This window comes from Sphaerodactylus townsendi, linkage group LG15 (genome assembly GCF_021028975.2).
Source record: "Sphaerodactylus townsendi isolate TG3544 linkage group LG15, MPM_Stown_v2.3, whole genome shotgun sequence".
NCBI lineage: Eukaryota > Metazoa > Chordata > Lepidosauria > Squamata > Sphaerodactylidae > Sphaerodactylus > Sphaerodactylus townsendi.
The window spans coordinates 36,026,194-36,047,406 of NC_059439.1; the positions used below are offsets into that span (position 1 = coordinate 36,026,194).

General features: G+C 49.5%; 1 protein-coding gene across 1 annotated transcript; it reads right to left on the minus strand.

The window, feature by feature from the left end:
* Window positions 1-10,747: 10,747 nt before the first annotated feature.
* Window positions 10,748-15,029, minus strand: CEBPE (CCAAT enhancer binding protein epsilon). Its single transcript, XM_048517527.1, is given in 3 exon segments — window positions 10,748-11,050; window positions 14,245-14,305; window positions 14,307-15,029. Coding segments are annotated over 3 exon segments (708 nt in total). The 5' UTR covers window positions 14,651-15,029.
* Window positions 15,030-21,213: the final 6,184 nt, after the last annotated feature.

Here is a 21,213-nt window from a genome sequence, read left to right on the forward strand (position 1 = left end):
AGATGATGTTTTAATCTGTACCGGGTACTAATGTGCCGCTATATTATTTGTTGTGTTGTTGTTGTAAACAGCCTAAAGGCCCTTGAGGAGGCGGTCTGTAAGTTTAACTATAAATAAATAAATAAATAAATAAATAAATAAATAAATATTGGAATTTTTCGTTTTAAATTATCTCCCATTTGTAAAACATAATGTTCTGGTACAAAGCGCTGCATTCCTGCCAGGAGCATTCTTGTCTGCACGAGTTGTTAAGGAAGATACTGGATGGATGTGTTGTGCTACCTTGTTTTCCAGTTCTGGGTTGGCTACCCTGCCAGTAATAGTGGCTAAAAGTGTTGTCTCCGCCCTGGCACTCCGGCAGCTCCAACACAAGCAAAGTCAGGTTGTTCTGGCCAGTTTCCTCCGTGAGGCAACTTTTCTGCTCCCCACATGCATCACATCCTGATTTCTACAGCGCGGAACACCTATGATTTGTTTGGAGAGTGTCTTGTGGCCTCCCTGGCGTCTGTGTTTCACAACAATCCTGGGTAAAGTGTATGTCAGCAATTTATTTCTGGGTGATGGGGAAACAAACCAGCTCTTAGGAGATTACCGGGGAATGCAGTGCACTTGGCAGGCAGAGATTAGGAACTTGGTAGCAGAATCCAAGGAGGGACAGCGTGGTGTAGTGGCTATAGTGCTGGACTAGTATCTGGAAGATGCACTTTTGAAACTCTACCCTGCCATAAAAGCTTGGTGGGTGGTCTTGGGCCACTTCGTGTCCTTGTTGGAGAGAAAGGCAGGATATGGTTGAAATAAATATGTAAATAAATAGTATATGTTGTGCTTTTTAGAGATGGGGGAGTGGGGAAATTCAAGATTATTCCTTTTTTTGGATACCCTTTTTCAGTTTTTCCAACAGAAAAATTGAAGGAATGCTGGAAAGAAACTGCTATGAGATACTTTCTCTTTATGCTTCTTAAGACAAAGTCATTCACGCTCAAAACACATAGTGTTTGAGGACAAGTTTGAGGACTTTTTCTAGATGAGTAATGAAAGAAATCTATGACGTATTTCCTTTTTTTGGAGTGAGAAAAAACTAGTCTTATAAAGCATTTTGTTTTGAATGTATAGAATGAAAAAGTCTGAGAACTTTCTCAATTTGTCCAATGGAAAAATTGAGAAATTTGGGATAAGATTAGGGAGAAAGCACTTATACTGTAGGCATATATATAATATTTTCAATTCTTTTTTTCTGTTTAAATGTAACCATGTTCGCAACAATTAAAAAGCGATAATATGTTAAATAGTAATACGTTATTAAAGTGTATTAATGCCTCACCCCAATCTCCAAGGATTTCCCAAGCCACAACTGGCAACTATATTGAATTCTGCGAGTTAATAAGTTCGGATGAAGAAGAGATAATTTCTTGTCCCAATTTTGACGGCATTTTCTTCACAACACGGCTGTAATTTCACCATTGGCCACTAGAGGCCCCTGTGGCCTCATTCCACTATTCTGAGCCCAGCTGGTCCTTTAGAAAAAAAATTGGCCCCATTCTCTTGTGGGGCACATTTCCATAACTGTCAGGCAAAGGACGGACAACGTTTTATCACCAGCTCTGTGGAATTGGGTTTCTAAAGTACTCTGCAGAGTCCTTTTTTTGGTAATAGCACGATGGTCAGTTTCACGCTTGCCTCTGGGAGTCTTGGGTTCAAATCCTCCCTCTGCCAAATCATGGGAGTTATTTATAGACCAGTCTTTCCCCCCTCTGCCTAACTTACCTCACAAGATAGCCACGAGGAATGTGGGGAAATGACATGCCGCCCTGAGCAATCTGCTAGGTTTTCATCAATGGCTGTGATTGTTATTCGTTTATTTATAGCCCGCCTTTCTCCCCAGTGGAGACACAAAGCAATTTAGTTCATCATTCGCTTGTCTTATCCGTTTTATCCTCCATGTTAGACTGGGAGCATTTGACCCAGCAAGCTTTGATGATAGATCCTACTCCCAACACTTTAACCACTATCCTAAGCTGGTATTTGCAATCCATGTAAGCAGTGGTGGGATTCAAAAATTTTAGTAACAGGTTCCCTCGCCAGCCCCACCTCAGCAAAGGGAAGAGAGGCATTACCCTGGAAACCCTGAGCCTCTGGGCAAAACCACAGAAGTTTGGTGCCTCCTAATGGGCAGCCACCCCAATTACCGACCCTCCCTAAAGGTGCACCAGGTCATTTCTAAATCATCATCACATTATAGAAAATGCCCCAGCTCACAAATCTGCACACAGCAATGGTGAAACACACAGGTTCTGTGATAGAGACTGGTAGAAGGATAAAAAAAAAAGATGCAGGCTGAGAATCCATGAATTGCAGTGCCTGGACAAGGATTAACCTGTGCCCAGCAGTTCAAGGTGCATTATTAATTAGCCATTGCTGTATGGAACAGCCTTCACGTTCAAAGGCAGGATGCCTCTCGAGGCGAGAGGGCCCAGTGGAAGTGGAAAAGCGGACCCAATTAGTAACTCCCTCTCTCGGGCACACCACAAATAATTATTAACCCCTCTTCGAGACTGGTGAGAACCTGCTGGATTTTACCTCTGCATGCCAGAGTACAGGGTGTGCAAGCTGACTCTGGCTCCGGTAGCCAAGTTGGCCGTTCATGGAGCTCTTTCCTGAAGAGTCTTCTCTGGGTCTCTCTCGGTGCTCTTGCCAGGAAAGATAATTGGTAATTAGAGACAGGGCCTTTTCTTTATTGTGGTGCCGCTCTTTGTCCTCTGACTCAAGGTGCCTTCATTTGCTGCAACAGGCCGGTATAACTACTGCTGCAGCGTGGTTCTGCCTTTCTGAGTAAATTTTGCTGAGTCCCCTTCCGTTTCCACGCAGAAAAACGCGACTTCTGTCCACTTTCTAAAAAGTTGTCTTAAGGACCGGTTTGCTGCATTCGCTGCGACGAATGGGCAGAAGTGCACTGAAAGTGGATTGAAGATAACTTTTTTTTGCGCACGTAATGGCGAGGGGCACCTCAACTAAATACAGATAAAAAGGTTACTTAAGGCTCATTCCGCGTGCAGAATAATGCACTTTTCAAACTGCTTTCAGTGCTCTTTGAAGTTAGTTGGTCGGAATGGCAAAATCCACTTGCAAACAGTTGTGAAAGTGGTTTGAAAACGCATTATTTTGCGGGTGCGGAAGGGGCCTAAATGAGGACAAAGGTGTGAATGCATCCTTTTGGTATTAAAAAAAAATACCGCATAGAATGCAGCTATGATGTCTCCGTTTTGGGGGGAGGCGGGGCCAGGGTGCCGCTCCTTTTGTGGGATGGAGACCTGTTAAACCACCAAGCTTCTTGTTGGGAGAAATAAACATGAGTTTTTGAGGTTAGTCTGTTTTCCTCAGGCAGGGCTCTGTCTTGGCCTGCCCTGCCATCTTGCCAGGTCTCCAGGAAAATGTTGGCGCCCAGGGATGTAGGTATAGATTTTTTTATGGGGGGGGGGGGGGTTGGGCCACACCCCAATTCCGTATGGGCATGGCCACGCCTCCCAAGCCCCTGCCCTGGCCTGGAGTGCTTATAAAAGCTAGCTCTCAGGAGTCGGGGATGAGACTCCCCCCTCCCACTCCCCTCTGGGCAGAGGCATAGAGGGAAAATGGAGCCTGGTGCAAAATTGGAAACAATGGAGGATGGGGGTACCCCCTTTGGGAGTCCATAACTTTGGACCCCCCTGAACCAGAAACCCTCACCAAACCCGGAGTAGTATCATCACTAGAGAGTCCCCAAACAATCCCTGAAGGTTTGGTGCTGCTAGCCTAAACAATGCGCCCCTGCGGGCCAAAAACCAAAAAAAGCACTAAAATGTTTTAAAAATCCCACAAACGGAGGGGCAGAGCTTCGGACATGAATGGGGGGGTTCAAACCCGAGAAACCCCCCCCCCCTTACCTACGTCCATGTTGGCGCCTCGTAGATCCTGCTTCATGGGCTTTGCTAACTGTTTGGGGTTTTTTTGTTCCTGCACTTGGGAATGTAGTTATCTCATCCTCTGACCTTGGAAACTGTTGTGTCCAGCTGCAATTTTGTGTTTTGGCTGGGGGAGAAAGGGAGCGGGGTGGCCTTTAGCTGAGCCTTATATTTACTGCTATGCTGACTGAATATCAGTTCTGGCAACAGCCAGTTGTGCGTCCTTCGCAAGATCTGAATAAATTCAGATTTTGTTAACCCTCGATTCAGCTTAATTGAAGAAGAACGTAGGCACAACCAAGGGCCTCTAATGCATCTTGAAATTGCAAGAATCTCCCCATCAGGCCCTTCCGCATTACGCAAAATAAATTGCACTTCTTCAATCTACTTCCAAATGCACTTTTGCAGCTGGATTTACTTTATTCATCGCGGAATAGCAAAATCCGCTTACAAACTATTGTGAAAGTGGATTGAAAGTGCGATATTCTACGTAATAGACGAGCACCTACCGGAGGTGGGATCAACGGGATTCTCAAGCAGGTTCAATAGAGTAAGTTACTAATTATTTGTGTGTTAATGCTTTGAGGGGTTACTAATTGGTGATTCTGCTAATGCGTGATTTTTTGCCTTTAGTTACGCCCCTCCTCTCAGCAGTAGCGGCGCATAACTGGAAGCAACGTCTAGCAGGGAGGTGCACTGGTGCGTGGCAGTTTTCCTCGCCTGCAAGGTCCGTTCGTTTCAGCCTCTAAGGACTGGCACAATGATAGTCGCGTCTTGCCACAGCTCCCGCTTCAGTAATGCCCGCCCCCCTTCAGGAATGCCCCGCCCCAGCCCCATTGGCTTATGCCACGGATTTGAATCCCACCACCGTAGGAAGTCCTGTTACTAAAATTTTTGGATCTCACCACAGGGCACACCTTCCAAAATGGCTTATGCGCGGGAGCCGTAGCTGTTAAGCGATGGAGAAAGCACAAGGCTCTAAGCTGCCGCCATTTTCTTAAAAAAATCGCTGAAAGCGGGGAAAGAGGTGATTGAATAAACCAAGGACTGCAGCGGCTGCATACAGCTGGAGCGTTATTTTAAACTGCCGCGGCCCGGATCCGGATGTCCTGGTGACCAACCAAGAGTACCTGCGCTGACCCCACCGCTTTAAAACCAGTGGGTGGGCTCTAGAAGAGTACCGGCCGGCATCCCAGCACCCACAACACCGCTGGAGACATTACTACACCCCGCCCACAGCAGGGGTGCACTTGTATTTATTTTACATTAATTAAAGTCCCCATTTTCACGGAGACTTTGAGGTGAAATTGCACAGTCTCGTTGCAAGCGCTGTCAACAGAGCGGGACGTCAACTAAGCGATACGTTGGGGGGTCCAGATTTTAGAAATCTATTCGCGGGCTTAAGCCAAAAAAAGTTGAAACATAAATACGCATTAAATGATGTAGAAATTATTTGTTTGTTTTGTTTATTTTATTTATTACTTAGATTTCTATGCCGCCCCATCCACTTCTAGTTCTGAAGTGGTAGGCGAACCTATGGCATTGCAGATTGCCAGAGGTGGCACTCGAAACCCTCTCTGTGGAGCACAGCGTCCCCCGTCCCACATATCTATAGGCTGGCCTGGGCCGCTGGGCTCACTATTAATGGCATTAAATCCTAAGGCGGTAGTGCCAGTGGCGGTTCCTTTATAATTCCAGATAAGCAATGGACTACAATTCCCATCAGCCCCTGCCAGCATGGCCAATTGGCCATGCTGGAAGGGGCTGATGGGAATTGTAGTCCATAACATCTGGAGTGCCAAAGGTTCGCCACCACGGACGTAAGCTGATTCCGCATGGGCCAAAAACAGCAGTGTGAAAACGGCGTGAAAATGGCGTAAAAGGGTTTAAAACGGTGTTAAAGGGTTTATACTGTTTTCACACCGTTTTCACGCCACTGTTTTTGGTCCATGCGGAATCAGCCCTAGTTTTGGGGAAGCAATGTAGATAACCCCATTAAGTGCTGTTAAACCCCACTGATTTTCTTGCCAAGAAGTAAAGCGCGATCCTTTACTTGGGAGTAAGCTCGGTTGCTGGCAGTGGGGCTTGCTTCTGAGTTAACCCTCCTACGGTCGTGATTCACCCATTGGAAGAGTTGCACGGTTGCTTCAATGCAAAGCCACCGACGACCACCAAGCTTACTCCTGAGTAACGCACACCTCAGAGCCAGCCTTTTTTTCTAAACGTAAACCTCAGTATTCAGGTTAAATTGCCGTGTCGGCACTTTGCGATAGATAAGTGGGTTTTGAGTTGCAGTTTGGGCACTCGATCTCGAAAAGGTTCGCCATCACTGCCCTAGTTGGAGCACGCTTACAGCAACAGGCAGTACCCGGTAATATAGACGTTAGTCCCTTTCCCTTCAACTGGGAAGGCCAGTGCCGAATAGTTGGAATGGGAATCAAGGACTGGGAATGGGGGAAATCTCCACCCCCCCCCCCTTTTTTTGCCGTTTGGGGCTGGAGGAGAGACGGGAAGGATTCTCTCTCTGTCACTGGAGATCTCAAGACCACAGGATGGCAACAGAGGAGGTTTCGCAAACAGCAGCCTGTTGTAAGGAGCTATATTGGGGGGGGGGGGGTGAGGTTGATCCTACAGAAATGGAGCAGGAGAGTGATCATCCAGGTGGGTCGGCAACGCCACACCTTTTGGGGAAGCCTTGCTTTTCTGTGATAACCTTGGAGATCTGGGCCAGTCGTCCGTGGGATGTCTGCGGGGAGATCCCCCCCCACCCCCTGTCTTGGAAGTGGGGCACCGGTCCTGTGTCGTTGCAGGTTGAGGTGACTTTCTAGGCCAATAAGTTGTGGGGCGGAGGAGAGAGGAGGCTGTGGTTTGTGGCGGGCATCTTTCGCCACCGGGATGGAGTAACAGGTTGTTTCACAAGGTTATGTAATCGGAGCCGCTTACCTTGAGGTTGGCTCCTTCACGTTCCTGCCTTCGTGGGGGTGGAAGCCATCTTGTCCAAGAAGGGCTGAGTCTCCAGGGTTTTTGAAGAACCCCCCCCCCCCCCAGGTATAGCAAAGGGTCAACATAACACCATCTGGGGACCTTGAAAGGTGATTGGGAAGTCACGAAGAAAGTCCAATTTTCGCATCACCTCCATCCAGCAAAGCTGCTGTCCGGACATTGTAACATCAACCACTGGCTTGTGCAACCCTTGTGTGCGTTGTGTTTATGCGTGTGGGAAAGACAGAGAGAGAAAAAGAGAAGGGATGCAGGTACGGCATCCCCGTAAATGGGACTGTATATTTACTGATATGATATGACTGAAATGACAAGGGAGAAAAAATGCCAGAAGTAAGGGGAGAATGAAAAGCATTCCTAAGCCACGTGATTTAACCCTGGGAGAATCTATTCTGCGGTAAGATGTGCGTGCAGAAAAGGCCTTAGATCACGAAACCTGCTGTGTTCTCTAACCTTTCTTCTACGATACTCCACTTGCTTTCCATTGCTACCATCAGATCCTCTATATGCTGCTAGAACACGGCCATACAGCCCAGAAACCACACAGCACCCCAGTGATTCCGGCCGCGAAAGCCTTCGACAATAAATAGGTGTCAAACTCGCGGCCCTCCAGATGTTATGGACGACTTCCCATCCCCTGCCAGCATGATCCAACATCTGGAGGGCCGCGAGTTTGACACCTGTGATTAAATTGGTGTGGTGGTTTGTAGACAAGGAATTCTACCCACTGGGAGGGGGGCCGGGGGCAGGTGTGACTCAGTGTTTTGCATGCAGAAGGCCCCAAGTTCGAATCAAGCCATCTTCAGTTACAAGGACCGGGCATCATGTCCTTGATATCCTCAGTTTTACCCTCTGGGAAATGGGAAACCCGTCTCTGCAGCTCTGTGATTTGTCCATTACTCTGCATCAGCGACCCCCAAGCTCGGTGGAGACAAATGGCCAGCTTCCAGAATACCCGGCGCTTCAGAGCTTTCCTCCTAGAATTTTAAGGCTGAGCTCAGTAACCCTTACAACAACCCTGTAGGGTAGACTCCCAAATGCAAGTGTCTTCCCCAGAACCGTTGGTCCCCATGAGTAGCATTGTATCTGCTCCCCCCAAAAAACTCAAGATGCATTCTGGAATTGCTCAGGAACTTCATGAGTAGGGTTGGTTCACATGCCTCGTTCCAGGAGGGAAGCCACGCGCAACCCACGGCTGTTCTTACTGCAATGTGCATGCGTGTAGGTTGCAGCCCCAGAGCGAGAGAGAGGGAAGTTTGGGGCCCGGGCAGCCGCTTTCCAACCGTTGATGCCGTTACAGAAGCTCTCAGCCAGTTCTTGGAAAAAGGGCGGAGGTGCGGGGATGAATAAGCGTGCCCTCAAACCGTGGGCGCGAATAAGTCTTAACAGAACAGCCGGGAAAGGGGAGCGTCGAGGTTTGGCTCCTGCGGTTCCAGGTGCTCAGAAGTTAAAACTTAAACTGGCGCACTCCGAGCATACCATTCATTCGAGCGAAACTGCCCGCGATGCTGAAATTTAATCATTTTTATTCCAAGCTGTAATTTGGCCTTCCTCAGTGGTCGAAAGTAATACAATAATACAGCGTTTAGCTACCAGGCTTCAAATTGCAATTATAGTACTTTTGACATTTGGGGGGGTGGGTTGATTGGTTGGTTGGTTGGTTCGTTTGTTTGTTTATTTATTTATTAAACTTATAGCCCGCCTCATCCCCGAAGGGCTCGAGGCGGCTCACAATACGGCTGTTCTAACGAACAGCAAATCAACAACATAAAAACTTAACCCCTTAAAACCCATGCAGCAATATAATTAAAACAACAAAAGTTTTGTTTTTTTAAAAAAACAAAAGTTGTTTAAAAACAGGCGCCCGAACTAAGGCCAAAAGAAGGGAGGGAATAGGCTGGGCCCGCGATGGCGTCAGAAGATCAGGCCCAACCAGAATAGAAAAGATGGAAACCGGCAGCCTCAGATTCGGTGGGGGGCAGTACGACCATGGCCGGCCCCTCCAAAAGCCCGGTGGAATAGCTCCGTCTTACAGGCCCTGCGGAACTCACTAAGGTCCCGCAGGGCCCGGACAGCTGAAGGTAGAGCATTCCACCAGGGTTGTTTAAATTGGCACCCAGATCTTCCACGCAAAGTCTGGTCCTCTTCAAAAGCATAATACAATGCTCAATTCTGCTATGGCATAATTGTATAATGCCTCAGTCACAGGAAATTCTTTTCAGCAAAAGAGGTAACTCAACACTGTCTTATTGTATTACTTTTGACCACCGAGGAAGGCCGGGTGGCTGAAACACGTCTGGTTTTAAGAAGAAGAAGAAGAAGAGTTTGGATTTATATCCCCCCTTTCTCTCCTGCAGGAGACTCAAAGGGGCTGACAACCTCCTTGCCCTTCCCCCCTCACAACAAACACCCTGTGAGGTGGGTGGGGCTGAGAGAGCTCCGAGAAGCTGTGACTAGCCCAAGGTCACCCAGCTGGCGTGTGTGGGAGTGCACAGGCTAATCTGAATTCTCCAGAGAAGCCTCCACAGCTCAGGCGGCAGAGCTGGGAATCAAACCCGGTTCCTCCAGATTAGATGCACGAGCTCTTAACCTCCTGTGCCACTGCTGCTAAAGCCACTGCTTTAAGGGTTGAAAAAGTGTCCCGCTGGTCCCTTTTGTGTATTGTAACCGTGATATTGTGTGCATCAGGTAGGCCTGTGGTGGCAAACCTTTGGCACTCCAGATGTTATGGACAACAATTCCCATCAGCCCCTGCCAGCATGGCCAATTGGCCATGCTGGCGAAACTGATAAGGAGAGCCAACCAATCCTAACATCTAGGTAAGGATTCCTCCCTGAAATGAGCTTATATGAAGGACTTTTTACAAGATAGATGATATTAATTTGCAATGAGAGCAGCATGCGTCGTTTTGATATTAGGCAGTTGTACGGCCCCTTAAAAGCGACTAGCGCAGGCACTTACTTCTAGTTTTGTAGGGTTAAGTTGGTTCCCCTTTTTTTCGTTTGTGCACAGTATAAAGCGGTTGAGGCCCTTGGAAAGGGCTGTGTTGGGCGTTATCTCGTCCCCCGGAGTGCCACCCCAGTGTGACTCTAGTTCCCCAGGAAGGGACCGGAATGGCATGACTGCTTTTGCATTTAGAGCCTTGGGTTTACATCTTAAGCTTGCCAGTTCAAAGACGCAGAATACTCCGCCTGAGGTTTCTGGACTGGAGCTGCCGATCTGAGTGACAGCGATGCGAAGCCTTCATTAGATCCTGGGCAGAGGTGGGACCCAGCAGGTTCTCACAGGTTCCCGAGAGTAGGTCACTAATTATTTGTGTGTGCCGAGAGGGGGTTATTAATGGGTGATTTTGCCACGTGATTTTTGCCTTAGATTCTGACCCTCCTCTCAGCGGTAAGCACAAAACTTGCAGCAGCCTAGCAGGAGGTGCACCGGCATGCGTGGCGGCCTGCGCCTCGCGTGAGGGTACGTTTCCCACCCGGGACCCGCGTAGCGGCTTCGTCCTTACGCAGCCCAGCCCCCAGGAATGCACTGGCCACGCCCGATCATGCCCTTAGCCCCATTGGCACTACGCCACAGTTTGAATCCCACCACCATGGGAACCTGTTACTAAAATTTTTGGATCCCACCACTGATCCTGGGTACAGTTTACCCGGGGTGTGTGTGTGTGTGTGTGTGTGTGTGTGTCCCTATCAGTTGCTGTATAAAAAGAAACCACCACACCTGGAGAGAACCAGGTTCCTTTTATTGACGTGCCCGAAGCCCCCCGCTCTTGGTTCCCACCACCGCCCTGCTGTCCACCCCAGCGGGCTTCAGCTGCAGCCCCCCAACCCTTTGATGAGGCCTGCCGCCTCGGGCACCTGGCGGAAAATGTCACGCAGGGTCTCTGTCTCCTGCATCAGCTGCTCCACGCGGCTACGGAGCCGTTCGTTTTCGCCCAGCAGCTCCACCATCCGCTGCTGGGTCTCCAGCACCCTGCGCTTGGCCTTGTCGCGGCTCTTGCGCACCGCGATGTTGTTGCGCTCCCGGCGCAGGCGGTACTCCATGCTGTCCTTGTTCACGGATTTCTTGCCCTTGGGGGCACCGCAGGATGGCGCCGGGTTGCAGGAAGGGCCCTGTGGGGGCGGGAGAGGAAGAAAAAGAGGAGGCCAAGAGTCAGGGGAGGTATCACAACAGAAATGAAGAAGAAGAAGAAGAAGAAGAAGAAGAAGAAGAAGAAGAAGAAGAAGAAGAAGAAGAAGAAGAAGAAGAAGAAGAAGAAGAAGAAGAAGAAGAAGAAGAAAAGGAGGAGGAGGAGGAGGAGGAGGAGGAGATGGGAGCAGCAGTGGCGTAGGAGGTTAAGAGCGTGTGTATCTAATCTGGAGGAACTGGGTTTGATTCTCCGCTCTGCCACTTGAGCTGTGGAGGCTTATCTGGGGAATTCAGATTAGCCTGTACACTCCCATACATGCCAGCTGGGTGACCTTGGGCTAGTCAAAGCTTCTCGGAGCTCTCTCAGCCCCACCTACCTCCACAGGGTGTTTGTTGTGTGGGGGGAAGGGGCAAAGAGATTGTCCAGCCCCTTTGAGTCTCCTGCAGGAGAGAAGGGGGGGATATAAGAGTCAAACTCCTCCTCTAGCTGGCTGGCTGGCTAGCTGGCCTAGCCTAACCCCTAGCCTGGCCTGGCCTAACTGCCCACCCTTTCTCTCATACTTGGGGACTCAAAGGGGCTTACAATCTCCTTGCCCTCCCCCCCCCCACAACAAACACCCCGTGAGGTGGGGATGGGGATGAGAGACCTTCGAAGAACTGTGACTAGCCCAAGGTCACCCAGCTGGCGTGTGTTGGAGTGCACAAGCTAATGTGGTTCCCCAGATAAGCCTCCACAGCTCAGGCGGCAGAGCGGGGAATCAAACCCGGTTCTCTAGATTAGAGTGCACCTGCTCTTAACCACTACGCCACTGCTGCTCCAAGAGACTATCTGCTTCAGTTTATTTTAGATAGAAGGGGAAGTGTGTGCATTACAATCAATATTCTCTCCTTATTCAGTTTCACTGGAGATGAGAAGCCCCTGATTAGAGTCGCAATCTTGGGATATCTTCTCTGGATGGACACCGAAGCAAACAGCCTCCTTTGAGAACCAGGTTGGGTAAATTAAATGGACCAGGGACTTTAATCTCTTCAGATTAGAAAGCGTAAATATCGTTTGTCTCTCCCTGTTGCCCCTGGGGCCGTTGGCTTGATGTTGCAGGCAGTCATAACTACATTTACGTATTTGTGATGAACGCAGGTCGTGTGGGGTAGCCAAGGGAACCGAGCGGGCTTCGTAATGCTGAGTTTGATAACGCTGAGGCTCCGAACAGATTAATACATAGTTACTAAGGAAGAAATTGACCATTTTCCTGGACCTTCCTGGTTACACATTTTTGTGCTTTGGCAGGGGGTAGTCTTCCAGAGCATAGGTGTCCAAGAGCTTCAAAGCCGCCTCCAGATGTGTTATTGGACTACGGTTCCATGACATCCCCTGCCAGCAATGATACTTTGGCAGGGGATGATAAGGAGGGCTTTCCTCAATCCCTCAACAAGAGGGAGCCTTAAGACCCCGACACCACCAGTAGCTACAGAGTATCAAATTAGAATCTGGGAGACTCAGCTACAAATCCCACTGAGTTGGGCTGGTCACTCTTTTGCAGCCTAGCCTACTCACAGAGCTGTTGTGAGGCTAAAATGAGGGAGGGGGAACCACAGCGCCTCCCCAGCTGCGAGTTAAAAAGAAGTATTAGATAGATGGATATCTTGCTCAGGTTAGAAGAGAAGAAGAAGAGTTTGGATTTATATCCCCCCTTTCTCTCCTGCAGGAGACTCAAAGGGGTTGAGCCTACATCTCCTTGGTTCTCTTCCCTCGGCTCACAACAAACACTGACCCTGTGAAAGTGGTAGGTGGAGCTGAGGGGAGCTCCTCGAAGCTGTGACTAGCCTGGCCAGGGTCACCCAGCTGAGGTGTGTGTGGGTGTGGGGAGTGCCCAGGCTAATCCTGGAATTCCCCAGATAAGCTCTCCACAGCTCAGGGCGTGCAGAGCTGGGGAATCAAACCCTCGGTTCCTCCCAGATTAGATACACGAAGTTTTCAACCTCCCCACGCCACTGCTCAGTGAGAAATGTGTGGGATTCCCTCCTTTATGAAAGCCTTCCTCAGGGTGAACAATTACAACTGGTTGTGGTGGGTTTTCCGGGCTGTGTGGCCGTGGTCTGGTAGGTCTTGTTCCTAACGTTTCGACTGCATCCGTGGCTGGCATCTTCAGAGGTGTGTCTAGTCTGTGTCTAGACACAGTGTGTAACAGGCTTCTCTCTGTGATACACCTCTGAAGATGCCAGCCACAGGTGCAGGCGAAACGTTAGGAACAAGACCTACCAGACCACGGCCACACAGCCCGGAAAACCCACCACAACCAGTTGAATCCGGCCGTGAAAGCCTTCGACAATACAAATTATAACTGTCTTGGATTTCCCTCTTACTGTCACCGACTCTTCTGCAATTCCCTCCACCACAGACCCACTAATTAAGCCCCTTCTTTTCTTTCAAGTGTCTGTTAAAAACAAAACTCTTCCAGCTAGGACTTTTGACCCGGCATCTCTGCCGGCTTCAGACTTGTCCCCTTCTTTAATGTGTGTGGCAATCTATGACTTCGCCCAAACATAAATAATCACTATTATTATTATTATTATTATTATTATTATTATTATTATTATTATTATTATTATTATTATTATTATTATTATTATTATTATTATTATTATTATTATATTATATTATTATTATTATTATTATTATTGTTTAGTTACAAGAGTTGGAAGCCTTATGCTGTATCTTAAAGAACTTTGTCAGAAAAATGAGGAAATGTAAATATAAATAGAAGTGTTAAGTTGTTTAATTATATGTAAGATCAATATATAAGACTGGACACAGCCAGAGTGCAACGTGTGTATTTTTGAGTTTATTTGGGCTAACGTTAACATTGCACTCTTAAAGATAGTGGTGATCATTCCTTATCAAAACACTCAATGCCTCTCCATCTAAAATGTGTTCCTCTTAGAACCTGCTTCCACTTAATTCTAACCCATCATAAGCTTTCGGCTGGGACCCTGGCCCCATCTGTCTTAAATGATAAGACTCATGGACCTCAGTGGCCTCCCCACGCTTAAAGGTGATCAAAATTTTAGCAACTGTGTTGCAGGACTGACATATTGTTGGGTTTGGGGTCAGAAGCCAATGGTTTGAGCAGCCACGCCTCCAAGCTTGTAGTGGCAGGAGAGGTGCAAGTTTCCTTACCTTCAACACTCTCAGCGCTTGCCCGGAACGCAGCCCAGGTGGGCTCAGGGACATGTGGGGGGGCCGGAAAGTGCGGGGCGTTGTACGGGTGGCGTCCACCTGCCCGCCCGGGGTCGCCTCCTCGCGGCTCCTCTTTGATGCAGCGGGAGTCGAAGGCCCCGAGAGGTTTGCGTTCCCCTCCGTAGGACAGGAAAGGGTACGGTTCCCCAGGGAAGTAGTTGGGGAACGGGATACCTTTGGGCATTCGTTGCTGGACCCCCTGGAGCACCTCAGAGAGCAGCTGCTCATCCCCCATGCAGGCATCCAGGTCTGACTCGCAGAAGGGGGCCAGGTCGGTGCCCGCGGGCCTCGCAGAGGACATTTCTTGGTAGTGCCGTTCGCTCTCATAGTATCCTCCTTGGGCCATGGTGCCGAGAGGCGGCCTCCAATCCCCTTCTTGGCCCTCTCTGCCTTGTCTGCTGGTCAGCTCCAGATCGCTGGCCTTCTCTTGCTTTCCCGTTTTTCTCTTTCCCTTCTTTCAGTGTAAGGTTTTCCCCTTCCGACTGATTTTACTTTTTCCTTTCCTCTTTTGACGCAGATTTCTTCTCCTTCTCTGCGTGTTGATTTGGGTGCCTCGTGCCCTTTCCCCTTACGGGTGCCGGGTCGGAGTTGACGTTCTCTACCAGCAGTTCATTCCATTTTTCGTCTCGGCTCGCGTCCACCTTCTTGCTTCATTCCCACTGTCTGTTTGAGCCTTGTTCCTTCTTTCTCGCTGCCGTGTCCCTTGGCCTTCTTCCCTCTTCCTTCCCCTTTCTGAGGTGCATCCCAGCTACTCTGAATTACAGTTTGACTCTCCCCCCCCCCAAACCTCATTGAGGTGACAAAGTCCCTTCAGAGAGCATGGGCATCGCTACAGGCCGTGCCAAGGATGCTGATCTTGTCATAGAGTTGGAAGAGACCCCAAGGGCCATCAAGTCCAACCCCCTGCCCTGCAAGAACACACAATCAAAGCACTCCCGACATATGTTCATCCAGCCTCTGTTTACAAACGTCCAAAGAAGGAGACTCCACCACTCTCCGAGGCAGTGAACTCCACTGTCGAACAGCCCTGACAGTCAGAAAGTTCTTCCTAATGTATAGGTGGAATCTCTTTTCCTTCACCTTGAACCCATCACTCCATGTCCTACCGTGTTTCCCCGAAAATAAGACAGTGTCTTATATTAATTTTTGCTCCCAAAGATGCGCTATGTCTTATTTTCAGGGGATGTCTTATTTTTCTGTGTTCTGTTCAGTGGACATGCTTCCAAACAAAAACTTTGCTACGTCTTACTTTTGGGGGATGCCTTAGATTTCACACTTTAGCAAAACCTCGACTACGTCTTATTTTCCGGGGATGTCTTATATTCGGGGAAACAGGGTAGTCTCTGAGGCAGCAGGAAACAAGCTTGCTCCCTCTTCGACATGACATCCCTTTAAATATTTAAACATAGCTATCATGTCCTCCCCTAACCTTCGCTTCTCCAGACTAAACATCCCCAGTTTCCTAAGCCTCTCTTCGTAGGGCATGGATTCTAGATCTTTGACCATTTTAGTTGCCCTCCTCTGGACCCGTTCCAGTTTGTCAACATCCTTCTTAAATTGCAGTGTCCAGAACTGAACACAGTACTCTAGGTGAGGTCTGACCAATGCAGAGTAGAGTGGTTCAACTTTGCGGGCTTCCCTCAATCTAGACCAGGGGTAGGGAACCTGCGGCTCGAGAGCCACATGCGGCTCTTCTTCCCTTGCACTGTGGCTCCACGAGCCGAGCCGCCGGCCCCATCCCCATTGGAGCGGGGCGGGTGCTTTCCCGGCGGCCGGCGAGGCCGAGCTGCCGGCTTCATCCTTGCCCGTCCTGCAGGCAGCAGGGCGGGCGCATCCATGCGCTTCTCAGAATGAGCGGAGTAAAAGGTAAAAAAAAACCCTACATATATATTGTTATCTTTATTTTAAATGTCAAAAATTTGCTGCTCCGAGTGTTTTCTTTTCCCGTGGAAAACGGGTTCAAATGGCTCTTTGAGTGTTAAAGGTTCCCTACCCCTGATCTAGACACTATACTCCTCCCAACATAGCTGCTTCCAAATGTCTTGGTAGATGCTGACTTGGCCTGGCTACAAAGCTGATCTCCCAGTCGGCTGTAATTGCCAAGATGCTATTTCTGCCACATGTCCACGCAATTAATGCCGAAAGAATACAGAAGCTTGCCTCTTTGCAAAACGAACTTTACATTTGCATCAGGGACTGATTTAACGCAAAGGCGCATCAAGCCTCCAGTGTGAACCCGCCCAAAGACTTCGGCTGGTTTGCAGGCGCGCATCAGAACACCAGGGTGGGACGGCATTGCAAAACCTGTTGCTTTGGTGTCTGTGCTCCAGTAGGTGGAGCCAAGGGGCAGGAAAACAGAACTACACAGATACTATATCAGTGGTGGCGAACCTATGGCACGGGTGCCAGAGGTGGCACTCAGAGCCCTCTCCATGGGCACGCTCAGAGTCGGCCCCCCACACACATACATCTAGGCTGGCCTGGGCCGCTGGGCTCAATTATTAGCATTAAACCTAAGACCTAGTTTTGAGGAAGCAGTGTAAGTGACCCTGTTAAGCGCTGTTAAACCCCACTGATTTTCATGAGAAGAACTAAAGCACGATCCTTTACCTGGGAGTAAGCTCAGTTGCTGGCAATGGGGCTTGCTTCTGAGTAAACCCTCCTAGGGTCGTGATTCACCCGTTGGAAGAGTTGCACGGTTGCTTCAAATCTAAACCACCGACTACCACCAAGCTTACTCCCGAGTAACGCACGCCTCGGAGCCAACTTTTTTTCTAAACTAAAACCTCGGTATTCAGGTTAAATTGCTGTGTTGGCACTTTGCGATAAATAAGTGGGTTTTGGGTTGCAATTTGGGCACTCGGTCTCGAAAAGGTTCGCCATCACTGTACTATATGGAGTAGAGCTATACTGTGTCTCAGATAAGATGTCAGTACAGTCAGTCAAGGTGCAGCAATTGAAAAAATTGTATGCTTCTCCATTAGAATGTAGTCTTAAGCGAATATGAGAATTATTCATTTTTACTTTGTCAAAACCATGATTTTGTGCATTATTGATACAGGAGCATTTATAGTTCATTGAACAACTATCACCAATACTTGCCTTTTGCAGACTGGTCGGTCCTTGAATCCAGGCGGAGCATTCTGCAACAAAGTTCTGTGGCAGAGAAATGTACAACCCTACTAACATCTTTTTTCTGAGAGAGGGCACAGAACACGAGATCGTGGAATAGCACCCCAGTCTTACTGTTTGTATCCCTTGCCGTATTCTTCTGCCTCGAGGGTCCTTTGCTAGTTGGAAGTGCTCCTGAAAGGCAGGGGCGTACTGCCCAAGGGGACACATGGGGTCAAATGTCCCCGGGCTGCGGCCATTTAGTCACGTGGGGGGGGGCAGAATATCGCCCCCACACCCCTCCTCCTTCCCCCATGGTCCATATTTCCGCTGTGTTGCACGGACCATTGCTGTGTTCAAAATTGTGAGTTGGGGCACGTTCTATAATGCGATGGTGGCTTTGAGATGCCCTGGTACAAAAAAACATTGTTTGGTCATGGGGAGAGGGGGGCTGCCTATACGTTGTGGGGGGGGGGGGGCGGACTCAAATTTTGCACCTGGCTACGTCAGAGAATATTCCCCATCGGGCTGACTCAAAGTCCTTTGCAGCTGGAAGCTCCCTGCTCCCACACATCAACTCACTTTCCAGTTTATTGTCCTTTCTAGTGAGGTTGTTACCAGTGGTGGGATCCAAAAATTTTAGTAACAGGTTCCCATGGTGGTGGGATTCCAACTGTGGCGTAGCACCAATGGGGCTGGGCGGGGCACGACGGGGGCGTGGCTGGGCATTCCAGGACAGGGCATTCCTGGGCGGGGCTGTGGCAAGGACACAGCTGCTGCGCCGGTCCTTGGGTGGGAAACGAATGCACGCAGGCGCAGGCTGCCACGCACGCCGGTGCACCTCCTGCTCGACTGCTTCAAGTTCTGCGCGCTACTGCTGAGAGGAGGGGCGTAACTAAGGCCAAAATCACGTGGCAAAATCACCAATTAGTAGCCCCCTCTCGGCACACACAAACAATTAGTAACCTACTCTCGGGAACCTGTGAGAACCTGCTGGATCCCACCTTTGGTTGTTACTCTGGGGTAGACTTTCTTCTTCAGTCCCTTCCTGCCACACAACAGGGACGATTTGGGGATCTTTCACCCATCACTTTGAGGCTCAGAGATCCTGAAAAGGTTCTCTGGTTGCAAAAGGAAGGGAGGGGGAGGGGAGCTTTCATCTGAGCAACCTGCAAAGCACTAGAAAGCCCTGCTTTCATAACAAGAGGTGTGCGTCAGGGAGTGGGGGGTTGGAAATGCCGCTTCTCTCAGAAGAGCATCAATATTTTAAGCCCGCCTTCTGACAGAAGAGATTCTGGAGTTAACTCATTCCCCACTGCTTTTCCTTACTGGATGAAGACACTGCCAAATAATTCTGATGGGAAATTGGGGTGCGGGGTGGGGATACTGGGTATCGTTTCAGCATCCTGCTCACAAGCCCTTCGGGCAACCAGTTAGATCCGAGTTAGATAACCGGTTAGATTTGAGTTCAGTAGCACCATTGAGACCAACAAGAGTTAAGAACATAAGAACATAAGAAAGAGCCTGCTGGATCAGACCAGAGTCCATCTAGTCCAGCACTCTGCTACTCGCAGTGGCCCACCAGGTGCCTTTGGGAGCTCACATACAGGAGGTGAAAGCAATGGCCTTAAGAACATAAGAACGAGCCTGCTGGATCAGACCAGAGTCCATCTAGTCCAGCACTCTGCTACTTGCAGTGGCCCACCAGGTGCCTTTGGGAGCTCACATGCAGGAGGTGAAAGCAATGGCCTTAAGAATATAAGAAAGAGCCTGCTGGATCAGACCAGAGTCCATCTAGTCCAGCACTCTGCTACTTGCAGTGGCCCACCAGGTGCCTTTGGCAGCTCACATGCAGGAGGTGAAAGCAATGGCCTTAAGAATATAAGAAAGAGCCTGCTGGATCAGACCAGAGTCCATCTAGTCCAGCACTCTGCTACTTGCAGTGGCCCACCAGGTGCCTTTGGGAGCTCACACGCAGGAGGTGAAAGCAATGGCCTTAAGAACATAAGAAAGAGCCGGCTGGATCAGACCAGAGTCCATCTAGTCCAGCTCTCTGCTACTACTTGCAGTGGCCCACCAGGTGCCTTTGGGAGCTCACACGCAGGAGGTGAAAGCAACGGCCTTAAGAACATAAGAAAGAGCCGGCTGGATCAGACCAGAGTCCATCTAGTCCAGCTCTCTGCTACTTGCAGTGGCCCACCAGGTGCCTTTGGGAGCTCACATGCAGGAGGTGAAAGCAATGGCCTTAAGAATATAAGAAAGAGCCTGCTGGATCAGACCAGAGTCCATCTAGTCCAGCTGTCTGCTACTCGCAGTGGCCCACCAGGTGCCTTTGGGAGCTCACATGCAGGAGGTGAAAGCAATGGCCTTAAGAATATAAGAAAGAGCCTGCTGGATCAGACCAGAGTCCATCTAGTCCAGCACTCTGCTACTTGCAGTGGCCCACCAGGTGCCTTTGGGAGCTCACATGCAGGAGGTGAAAGCAATGGCCTTAAGAATATAAGAAAGAGCCTGCTGGATCAGACCAGAGTCCATCTAGTCCAGCACTCTTCTACTTGCAGTGGCCCACCAGGTGCCTTTGGGAGCTCACATGCAGGAGGTGAAAGCAATGGCCTTAAGAATATAAGAAAGAGCCTGCTGGATCAGACCAGAGTCCATCTAGTCCAGCACTCTGCTACTTGCAGTGGCCCACCAGGTGCCTTTGGGAGCTCACATGCAGGAGGTGAAAGCAATGGCCTTAAGAATATAAGAAAGAGCCTGCTGGATCAGACCAGAGTCCATCTAGTCCAGCACTCTGCTACTTGCAGTGGCCCACCAGGTGCCTTTGGGAGCTCACATGCAGGAGGTGAAAGCAATGGCCTTAAGAATATAAGAAAGAGCCTGCTGGATCAGACCAGAGTCCATCTAGTCCAGCACTCTGCTACTTGCAGTGGCCCACCAGGTGCCTTTGGGAGCTCACATGCAGGAGGTGAAAGCAATGGCCTTAAGAACATAAGAACGAGCCTGCTGGATCAGACCAGAGTCCATCTAGTCCAGCACTCTGCTACTCGCAGTGGCCCACCAGGTGCCTTTGGGAGCTCACATGCAGGAGGTGAAAGCAATGGCCTTAAGAACACAAGAAAGAGCCTGCTGGATCAGACCAGAGTCCATCTAGTCCAGCTGTCTGCTACTCGCAGTGGCCCACCAGGTGCCTTTGGGAGCTCACATGCAGGATGTGAAAGCAATGGCCTTAATAACATAAGAACAAGCCTGCTGGATCAGACCAGAGTCCATCTAGTCCAGCACTCTGCTACTCGCAGTGGCCCACCAGGTGCCTTTGGGAGCTCACATGCAGGAGGTGAAAGCAATGGCCTTAATAACATAAGAACGAGCCTGCTGGATCAGACCAGAGTCCATCTAGTCCAGCTCTCTGCTACTCGCAGTGGCCTACCAGGTGCCTTTGGGAGCTCACATGCAGGATGTGAAAGCAATGGCCTTAATAACATAAGAACGAGCCTGCTGGATCAGACCAGAGTCCATCTAGTCCAGCACTCTGCTACTCGCAGTGGCCCACCAGGTGCCTTTGGGAGCTCACATGCAGGAGGTGAAAGCAATGGCCTTAATAACATAAGAACGAGCCTGCTGGATCAGACCAGAGTCCATCTAGTCCAGCTCTCTGCTACTCGCAGTGGTCCACCAGGTGCCTTTGGGAGCTCACATGCAGGAGGTGAAAGCAAGGGCCTTAAGAATATAAGAAAGAGCCTGCTGGATCAGACCAGAGTCCATCTAGTCCAGCTCTCTGCTACTCGCAGTGGCCCA